At 32.4% G+C, this 11,583-nt stretch overlaps 1 protein-coding gene and 1 pseudogene across 2 annotated transcripts; both read left to right on the plus strand.

Moving 5' to 3' along the window:
• The first annotated feature begins 520 nt into the window (after positions 1-520).
• LOC146927666 (isoflavone 4'-O-methyltransferase-like) lies at positions 521-2,622 on the plus strand. Its single transcript, XM_085700921.1, has 2 exons — positions 521-1,674; positions 2,182-2,622. The coding sequence occupies exons 1-2, from the start codon at positions 904-906 to the stop codon at positions 2,482-2,484; spliced, it is 1,074 nt and encodes a 357-aa protein (XP_085557047.1). The 5' UTR covers positions 521-903; the 3' UTR covers positions 2,485-2,622.
• A 5,311-nt stretch (positions 2,623-7,933) lies between these two features.
• Positions 7,934-9,548, plus strand: LOC146927667 (isoflavone 4'-O-methyltransferase-like; annotated as a pseudogene). Its single transcript, XR_015005801.1, has 2 exons — positions 7,934-8,788; positions 9,169-9,548. The product of XR_015005801.1 is annotated as an isoflavone 4'-O-methyltransferase-like (transcript).
• Positions 9,549-11,583: the final 2,035 nt, after the last annotated feature.

Here is an 11,583-nt window from a genome sequence, read left to right on the forward strand (position 1 = left end):
ACACAAGAGGATGTTCTACTCTTTTTCCTTAACTAGAATTTTTTTTTCGCACCGAGTTTTTGTCTAGTAAAGTTTTAGTGTGACATATCCTTGATGGACATCCAAGGGGGAGTGTTATGAATAAGAATGTTGATGGGTCCATTCTTGATCTTCCAAATTCTTATAACTCTCATTAGTGAATGAATTGTAAGTGGTCTTTGATTGCATGTTTTGATGTAAGGACACACATTTGAAGAGAATAATATACAAAGGTTTCACCTTCTTCATCTTTGATCTTGTCCTTTTATATATTTTATAACACTTTTAATTTTAAAAAAAAAAAAAGATTAATAAAATTTGATTAGTACACTTCACATGAAGAAAAAAAAAGGTTATATAATGGGTTCAAATCTGCGATTTTCATTTGTAGTAGTTTATAATAGTTAAAAAGAGGGTTTATTAGAGTCCCATAAATAGAACTCATAAGCAGTATAGCTTAATAGTTTAAACTTTTTTTGAGGGGAACTTAATAGTTAAAACTTGAAAGTACAACAACTTTGAATTAAATATTTGCACTCCGTTGATCACATGACATACAATATAGCTGGTCAAACTTGTTTTATTAAAGGCTTATAATAGTTTGTCGGTTTCACATTTTCAATGGTCAAACTTAGCATGCATTCAAAAAAGATCAAATATAGTAAGGGCGTGTGCCTAATGCCTCTACAGTTTTTTCAAGCAATAATGCTTCAAGAGTTCACCTCGTGTTAATAATGTCTAAAAACAAATGATTTCGGAGTCTTGGATTTTGAAATCTATATATAAGTTACAACCTTGTTTGTATAATTCATATACATTATATTCCTCTAAAAAAAATACAACACACACAAAAGACATCACCAAAGTTTTAATTTATAACAAGAAATGGATTTCAAGAGCAATGGCAGTGAAGAAACTCAGCTGTATCATGCTCAAATCCATTTATACAAACATGTATACAGCTTTATAAGTTCCATGGCACTCAAATCAGCTGTGGAACTAGGCATAGTAGATGCAATCCACAAACATGGAAAGCCAATGACTGTTCCTGAATTAGCCTCATCTTTGAAACTTCACCCTTCTAAAGTTAGTGTCCTATATAGGTTCTTGCGCTTGCTAACACACGATGGTTTCTTTGCAAAAACAACAGTGAAAGAAGAAACAGCTTATGCTCTCACACCTCCTTCAAAGCTTCTCATCAGTGGTGAATCAACCTGTTTTGCACCACTTGTTAGTGGAGTGCTTCATCCATGTTCTCTGGATATGTGGCACTCCTCTAAGAAATGGTTCTCTGAGGAGAAGGATCTTGCACTCTATGAAAGTGCAATGGGGGAGACCTTTTTTAACTTTCTTAACAAAGATTCTGAATCTGATAAACTTAGTTTGTTTCAAGGGGCCATGGCAGCTGATTCACAAATGTTTAAGCTTGCTCTCAAGGACTGCAGCCATGTGTTTGAGGGTTTGGAATCTTTGGTTGATGTAGCAGGTGGGACTGGAGTTGTGTCAAAACTCATTCATGAAGAATTTCCTCACATCAAATGCACAGTTTTAGATCAACCACAGGTTGTGGCTAACCTATCTGGAACTCAAAATTTGAGCTTTGTTGGTGGAGATATGTTCCAGTCTATCCCTCCTGCAGATGCTGTTTTACTCAAGGTTTGTTTATGTTTATCAATATTTACTATTTGATTCTATTTAAAAAAAGTATCATAAAATTTTGCTCATATTTAACACTATCAAAAATATATCTCTATGTATGTGCCCTCAATCACATGTGAGTGGATCCGTGTCTGATTAAGATATAAATTTGTGGTAACTTTTTGAGTTAAGATCCTCTCTATAAGAAAAATGCTTACTTCACATGGATATTTACCATGAGCAACAATCCCTGGCAAAATTGCCAGGAGCAAGGCCCTGGCAAACGACCTTCTATGAAAAGTTATATTTGCAATGGCCCCTGTCAATTGTTGGTTTCCCAGAGCTTTATACGATTTTGATAGGGATTCCGTCCTTGGCAAAGGAAAATTTTTATGGTGATATATATTTGAATTTTGAAAGAAATAAAATTGTAAAGTAATATTGTTTTAATTTACAAATATATCTCTACAAGAGAATCTATCTCGTTTTGTTACATTGTACTAAAATCTGAAATGTTTTCCAAAGTGGGTTCTACATGATTGGGATGATGAGCTCTCCCTAAAGATATTGAAGAACAGCAAAGAAGCTATTTCAGGAAAAGGGAGAAAAGGAAAGATAATAATTATAGACATATCAATTGATGAAACAAGTGATCATCGTGAGTTAACCGAGTTGCAATTGCACTTTGACATGGTAATGATGACTCTACATAATGGAAAAGAAAGAGAAAAAAAAGAATGGAAGAAACTCATATATGATGCAGGCTTCAGCAGCTACAAGATTACTCCAATATGCGGCTTCAAGTCTCTCATAGAAGTTTATCCTTAATTTTAATTAGTAGTTGCTCCAAATAAGTTATTTACAAATTCAATAAGTCAAATTTGTAATATTTATTGTTTGTCTTTGCATCAAATGTTTATTGTTTCTTATGAAACATGAATTTCAAAGATTCTATTTTAAAAATAATTCGTTGTTCTCGATCAGAATTGTTTTTTTTTAAGAGGTGCCAAACATAAAGTGGTTGGTTTTTGTTGGGGAGCACCGAGAGTAACAATAGACTAAACGATTAAGAACTTATAAGACCTTAACATTATATCTTTGCCAAAAACTTAAGATTTTGAAACTATAAGGTATCTCTCATATATCTCCAACATTAATTCATACATACACAGTCAACGTGGGATGTGAAAATAAACATGTACACTTGAATTCGACATTCTCTCCATGTAAGTCTCTTAAATCCTACACTTTAAGCACCATTATTACCAACATAACAAGCCTTTTGAAGTCAAATCACCTATGGAAAGAATTCGGAACAAACAATTAATGGCGAAGCTAACCGAAATTATATGAGGGGGCATAATATATAGGAAAAATAAAATATATTTTTATGAATTTTGTCTTGACAATTTTTGTTGTTGACAAAGTTTTGCGTAGTTATTATAGAGACCGAAAGTGACAAAACAAAAAAAAGAAAATTACCTATCAAATGATAATTTCTTATCTTTCATATTTCTACTAGTAATTTTCACTAAAATTTGGGATAGCTAAGTTTACAATATTAGAGTAGCTAAGATAAAATTACAATAACTTATAAAAATAAAAATAAATAAAAAAATAGCATAGCCAAAGTTACCCTATATTAATACTACTATACATCCCCTGGATACAAGGATCCTATACACCTAGATTCACTCTTGAAAGAGTGTTGGAAACAACAATGAACCAAACGATCAACGATCCATAAGTGACATTGACATCATATATCAGTCCATAACTTTAAAGTGTTCAAAACAAGAGTCACCTCTCTTATATTTTCATCATTACAAGTACATATTTCATGTGAGACTAAAATATTAATTCGTAAATGAATTCAAAAAGAAGGCAATATTAAGAACATTTAACGTACTTAAATGAAGAGCGAACGAGAATGTGTTTGTAACTTGATCAAGCAAAATGAAACAAAAATAGTTTATAGGATCAAAGTAAAACCTAAAAATAATTTAAGGGAACAAAATTATAATATAGCATATTTAACAAATTTTTCTTGGATTTGGGAAAAATTAAATATAAGGAGTTTTGATTAAACACTTAAAACATCTTTGTTGAGGTGAGCTCTGTTGAGGTGTGATTGAAGATACTGTTAAATATAATTCTAAATTATTATCAATAAATAAACAACACAACACCGCCCACAAACTAGTTTTTTTAGTGAGAGAAACTCAAGCTTCTCTCTTAAGTTCACTTTTTTCTTAAGACTTTCAATTTTAGTGAGAGAAACTCAAAAAAATTATTATCAATAAATGACTATTCAAGACTTTCAATACTAAATTAAAATCCAAAATATATTCATATGTTATATAATGATCAAAGCTTCTATTAAGGGAGTCCATTGTTTAATTTATTGTACATATATAATTCTCAAAATCTTACTTATTGAAAATCTGATCAAAATATATATAATGAACATCTGATTAAAATATATATAATGAGGAGTCATTGACCTCAACCTAAGAGTATTTGTTAACATTGGCTTCATCCAAAAGTGTTATGGTCATTTCTTGCAATCTTCTATTTTTCCTCTCAACAACTCCATTTTGTTGATGATGAGTTCTGTTGGAACAAAATGTATTTAACATTGTCTCTTTGAGTTTTGATGATAACAAGGTATTAAAAGTTCAATTAGATATGTTAATATTTGTTCAAGTGTGCATGATCATAGACTAAAATTTATAAGTCTTAAAACAAGGTATTGGTTCTGGAAGAACAATTGAAAGCAAAAGAATTTACAAGAGAAGCTTTGTTGCAAGTCTGACTGACTCTGATTGAAAGAATATCAACCTATTTTACAAGAAGTCAAAATAATGCAAGAGTAATTTCGACAAGAAATAAAGAGCTTGGCATTTTGATTAAATCAAAACTAATGCCAAAGGGTTGTTTGCCGAAGCAAAAATCTTTGTCAAATTCATACAGTAAGTGGATATTGCTATTGTTACATTATGTCAATGTTCCATGTCTGTTTTTAACGTACCAAAATAAGGTCCATATCATTGACAATGGAATTACTATTTTCAATTGAATAAATCAATAATGTTCCATGTATTGACCCTTCATTGAAAAAATATTTCAATTTTCAGATTATCAATTTACAATTTACTTGTGTCTTAAACTTTACATAAGTTCTAAAATATATATAAAAATTAAAGTCTTTTTTTATTTCAAATAATTTTCTTCTATGAAAATGAATTATATAACCTTAAAAACTAATTACTACATTTAAAATTATAATTAGTAGGTAATTGTAATTGTGTAACAAATCAAAATATGATTTATTCAAGTTATTTATTATAATTTTGTAACCTACCTGATCGTACCTTATCAAAAGGTGACTGCCGGTACTTTAAATGCGGTTGTTTGGGTGATGATAAAATGCGTCAAGAATGCTTCTTGGAGGCCGGGGGGGGGGGGGGGGGGGGGGGGGGGTCAAAGCTCCTTAATGTACTGTATAAATGTTAATCGAAACGCCTATTACATTAATACTTATTTGAATGTAGCCGACTTAGTATTTTATGAAAAAAATTAATTTGAAGTTAAAAACAGCTTTTGTATAACAATTATCATTTATCACGGATTATAATTTAGGAGAATTTTTTGGAATACATGCCAATATATCTTATGATGATATGGACATGCTTAGAATCAAGAACTGCATTTTTAAACGCTTTGAAGTTATGATAATGATGTGGACACCTTCTTAATAGATAATTCTTGGAATAGGCTTAATTGGACTTTATTCTTCATCACTCAAACTATTTAGTCCATAAAAAATGGAGATTGTTTGCTTTAGTAATGGTGGATTATTGTCAAAATTTTGATTCCTAAAAGAAAATACAACTTTGGGATAAAAATTCATAAAGAATCTCCATTTTTACGGCAAATTAAAATATAGGTTGGAACCAAAATTACAGTAAATGAGATGGTTGAGGGACACAAAAATTTGGTTTTAAAACGAAATACAATTGTCGTGAATTTGATGTAAAAGAGAGACCAAAACGCAATTAATTATCATTACTATTTAATTTTGGAATGTGATTGACTGCAGTCAATATAATAATACAGTCATACAGTCAAATTAACTGCAGCCATTGGATCAAAGCAATGCTTGAGATTCACTCTCACTCAAAAACCACAACACAACAAATCCAATCTGTCAATTTTCTACCTTTCTCCTCCACGGCTCCACCTCTCCAATCCAGCAAGCTGATGATCCATCTTTCCTCCCTTTGTGCCCAACGTATTTGTCGACGGAACTCCGTCCTCACCTATCGGCGAGGCTCATCTCTGATTCATCTTCTTCCACAACTGCCAACTGCGGTATTCGTTCTCAAATCTCGCCGCTAACCCTGGATTTGTGTTCATCAACCCACATCTTACTTTTGTTACTCGATTGCAGCTTTTTTTATGTTCAAATCGTCATCTGTAACTTCCTCATTTCAAAACTGATTTCATTTTTTGGTTGTGTTCATGATTAGGGATTGTATGAAAACATATTAAATGTTTAATTTTATAATTGATGGTGGGTTATGAGTTCTTCTTTTGTGTTTGATTCAGTCCAATAACTCACAAAATCAGTGTTGGTGTCGTTTGGGCTATTACTGTTTCATGAGAGCAGGAAGTAATAAGCTTGGGTAGTGGACGGCAAGGATTTTTTTTAGCAAGAGCAAGAAAAAGTTCCAATAGAATTTTGACTGCTCAGTCCATTTTGGGTTGCAGCGGCTCCATCTGCTGCAGTTGTTGGAGAAATCGAAGGGATGGAGGGAGAAGAGAAGGGATTTTTATTATGTGTGTGTTGTTAGAGAGGATGATAGTTAATGACAACCCTTTGATGAACTGAACGGTTTGATTTCTGCCGACTGCAGTGACTGCGTGTCTTCGCGACTGCAGTCAATCGCGGTAGATATGTGCAAACTAATTTCTTGCTTCACACTTCATATTTTTGGTTCCCGTGCTTTACAATAGTTATTTAAATTTAACACCTAGGCATATAGAGTGATTGTTTTATTAAGAAATATACAAGCCGTAAAATCATCATGTATGTTTTTTTTTTTTTGGTTTGTTTATATTTTTAGCAAAAGGTGGCTAAAAGAAAAGTTGGAGCCCCGGATAAAAGACACGATGACATTGCTTGATTACAAAAGGGAAGTTTTAGAGGATCATTTTTTTTTTGGTAACAAAAGGGAATTTTTAGAGGATCATTTAAATTTATTTTGTTAATATATACATACCATAATTAAATACACAAAATTTACTTTTTATAGTTGACATCTTTACTTAACATATGTGTATTAATTTGTTAATTTTTTATGTGAGACTACTATAATTATTTTCGGTATTATATATTTTAGGCTTAATTGTGATTTTGTCCCATAAATTATTTTAATTTAATTTTCAAGTTTTGAATATCAATATAAAATATAACTATGCTAGCCAAATTTTTGGGTTAGTGCTTAAATTACAAAAATAAATGTTGCTACGTTTTTCTTTATTGTAATCTATTGTCTCCGTATTTTTTACAACATAAATGGGAGACTACTTTAACATAATTATAAAAAAAAAACTAAATATACGATAAATATTTTTTTTTTGAATTGATTGGTTTTATGACATTGTAATGTAGAAAATTCATTAACAAATTTAAGTCAATGTATCCCGTGCCAGTCGTTACACTAGTTGCCAAACATATTAAAGTGGTGGTGTTGTTGTATTGTCTTGTTGCTGAAGTTTTTCATATTGAAGGATTTGAACAGTAAGAATTTAGAGTAACGATTTTGACATCTATTTAATGACAATTTTGTTGACAACTTTGTTTTTTTCACTTCTTATTGGTAAAAAACAACGGAGAGAGAAAAAGAAAGAGAGATGATAACAACATCATGTGAGTATGAGAGAGAAAGTTGTTCAAAAGTTGTTCAAAAGTTGTCAAAAAATGATTGTCAAAATATCATTTCTCAATGCATGGATTTCTGACACACTAGTGGTAAGAATTCAACATCCACATTGGTGTACTACTGTGCACTACTGATGGCTGGACTCCAACAATATCACATTTCTCGGGTCAAAATGTGTGTTCCAATAATAACAAAAATGGTAAGAATATGCCAAAATCAATCAATGAACTTATGCCTAAAGTAAGTAAAACACGTGAATTAGGTATATTGTATAAAATAAAATAAAAATCATGGGCAAAAGGCTATATATACTCTTGTATTCTGTTCGATATTCAGAACAAAAGAGTTTGCAAATAAGTTTACATTTTACTTCATATACATCACCCTCTAATAAATGGATTTCAGTAGCAATGGCAGTGAAGAAAGTCAGATGTACCATGCTCAAATCCATCTATACAAACATATATACAGCTTTATAAATTCGATGGCACTCAAATCAGCCGTAGAACTAGGCATAGCTGATGCAATCCACAACCATGGAAAACCAATGACTCTTACTGAATTAGCCTCATCTTTGAAACTCCACCCTTCTAAAGTTAGTGTCCTTTATCGTCTCTTGCGATTGCTAACACACAATGGTTTCTTTGCAAAAACAACACTGATGAATGGCAACGAAGGAGAAGAAGAAATAACATATTCTCTCACTCCTCCTTCTATGCTTCTCATAAGTGGGAAATCAACATGTTTGTCACCATTTGTTAGCGGATCGCTTCATCCATGTCGGCTGAACATGTGGCACTATCTCTAAGAAATGGCTCACTGAAGACAAGGAACTCAGCCTTTTTGAGAGCGCAAGAGGAGAGTCATTTTGGGACTATCTTAACAAAGATTCTGAATCTGGTGAATTGAGTATGTTTCAAGAGGCCATGGCTGCTGATTCTCAGATCTTCAACCTTGCACTAAAAGAGTGTAATCATGTGTTTGAAGGTTTGGAGTCTCTGGTTGATGTTGGTGGTGGGAGAGGTGGTTTCACAAAACTCATCCATGAAGCTTTTCCTGACCTCAAATGCACAGTATTTGATCAACCACAGGTTGTGGCTAACTTATCTGGAGATGAAAATTTGAAATTTGTTGGTGGAGATATGTTCAAATCTATCCCTCCTGCAGATGTTGTTTTACTCAAGGTGAAATGTTTTTGAGTAAAAGATATATTTGTTTTGGTAATTATGTTAAGAAAATTCCTGTCCATTCTCTTATATCAGCCGCAACGGTAGTTAACTGCTGCTGACACTTTTAACATCGGTTGAACCGACTTAAAAAGTGAATGAACTGATCTTAAAAGTGTCAGTGGCAGCCACTGATATAAGGGAATGAGAAATTTCAAAAGTGAGAAAAGTAATTTTCTTATATTATTAGTGCAAAGTATTTAACCAATTTTGTTGATGACTAATTAATCTTGGCAATAAAAAATAACTAATATTCTCGTAAACAACATGTTTTAGCAAAGCTTGATATTTTGTATTGATTTATTAACTAAATTGATAATATTTTTTTTTTTTTACAGTGGATTCTGCATGATTGGAATGATGAATTATCTTTAAAGATATTGGAGAACTGCAAAAAAGCTATTTCAGGAAATGGGAAAAAAGGAAAGGTAATAATCATTGACATATCAATTGATGAAATAAGTGACAATCATAAAACAAATGAGTTGAAATTGGACTTTGACTTCATGATGATGACTTTGTTAAATGGAAAAGAAAGAGAGAAGAAAGAATGGGAGAAACTCATATTGGACGCAGGCTTCAGCAGCTATAAGATTACACCTATATGCGGTTTCAAGTCTATCATCGAAGTTTATCCTTAATTTTGATTAGAACTTGTGTCACTTAAGTTATGAATAAAATTCAATAAGCTTATACTCAAAAGTCAAATTGATAGTCACGACTGAATAATGTTTTTTTTTAATGGCAAAATATATTATATATATATATATAAGGGGATTAAATCCCAAGAATTACACCAAAAAGAGAAAATAAAAACACCAAAAACCCCAAAGATTAACCACCAACACCCAAGTGGTTGATAGTCTTACCATGTATGATCTTAGCCAATCAATTTCTTTAAAGATGTTAAGTTTGGTTCCAAAATTCCTGCATTTACCAATCTTTGGAGACTCAATTTGTACTTCTTTTCCTAGATGCTTCTTGTTTATTTTATTTTTGAGTATTTACCTATATGCTTCTTGTCTACATTTGTTTTAATGTCAGAATCCCAAAATAATAGAGGAAAAATGACAACTTTAAAACAAATAAAACACTAAGTTGAGCTTGAAAATCTAAACCAAGGATTAATGAGTACCGGAGATCCATCTGATGGCTTCAAGCCTCGTTGATTTTGATCACCAACCTGAGACATCGTTATGCTTCGGCTTTAGTATTTTTGTGATCATCGCGTAACCCAAACTATTAAACTTGGGGCATTCACCATAGTCCACAACAGCAGTAGAGGGTCATGATGTAAAAACAACATATATGCATAAATACAAAGCAAATCCATATAACATGTTCATATCAATTCAAAATTTAACAATACAAAACAACCTAAATGCAATGACATTGTATTATGGGTCACCATCCAACATGACACCACAATGAAGGATGTATCCAACCAGTAACAAAACTCAAATTCCATTGCATATGGGGATAAATATACATAACATTTAAAGCTAGTTTAGAACCACCATAGTCTTGTTTCGAAAAACCTGCACTATATTTAAGGGTAATGTACAACCTTCGCAATTAGAATGTGCGGCAGTTTGTATGATAGTTTTAATAACTGGACCGTCATATTCACTTTTTAGCCACTTCACCCTTGACAGGACTCGTGCTTGGGGAATGTGGACCAGTATATTTGAACTAAGCTCAAACTAATTAAGCACTTCATCAAAGGCACCACATAAGCAACACATAGGCACATCTAATCCTCAACTTAAAACCAAAGGATAAAATGCTCGATATTCGCTCCCGTAAATCATTTTCGTTCAAATCCACTGAACAAGGCGAACAAATATGGAAAGAGCCTCATGCGGGATGGCCAGGACGAGGATAAACATGAATAGCGAATCCCATTTTAAAGGAACTGACTCTCTAAAGATCTGAAAAGAACAGCTTAGGTCATTACCATTAACAGGGGACAAGTAACATTATAAATAGAGACCCTGAGATCATTCCGAACTCATTATTTTCACAAATCACCTAAAGTCAGATCCTTGAGCCTATGCTTAGTATTATTGCATACACGGTATCTAATATTATTTGTTCTGCAAGTACAATAACCACACCAAAAAGGACTTGTGGCACATAAATCTTCGACGATCGCAGAACCCTCACATTCTCGGTGATTCAAAATGTCACAAAACACTTTTTTCTTGTCATGGAATTCAACTCCTATGACACCATAAGAAATTGACTAGTGTTGAACCAAAATGTGTTTTGAACAATGTTTCTGAAGTTTTGATTATAACAAAGTATGAAAGAACAATTAGCTATGCTAATGTATGTTCAAGTGTGCATGATCAAAGAATTAAATTATGACTTTCAAGGTCAAGTTTTGGTTCTTAAATATCAAAGACTCTGAACGCATAAGAAAGTATCTGAATCAAAAGAGAAGCTAATATGACTTCAAGCAAGATCTGAAGAAAGGTCAATCATAGAGTCAACACTCTGATCGAAATAGGCATTTTGTTAAGAAGCTTCCGATGGAATCAGACTCTGAAGGATTGTGTATAATGGAGCATCTAAAGACTCTAACCTGGATTGTCGCCTTCTGAAAGAATATCTAATATTATTTGTTCTACAAGTACAATAACCACACCAAAAAGGACTTGTGGCACATAAATCTTCGACGATCGCAGAACCCTCACATTCTCGGTGATTCAAAATGTCACAAAACACTTTTTTCTTGTCATGGAATTCAA

Source organism: Medicago sativa, chromosome 4 (assembly GCF_051527215.1).
Source record: "Medicago sativa cultivar Bolivia chromosome 4, Bolivia_mono, whole genome shotgun sequence".
NCBI classification, from domain to species: Eukaryota; Viridiplantae; Streptophyta; class Magnoliopsida; order Fabales; family Fabaceae; genus Medicago; species Medicago sativa.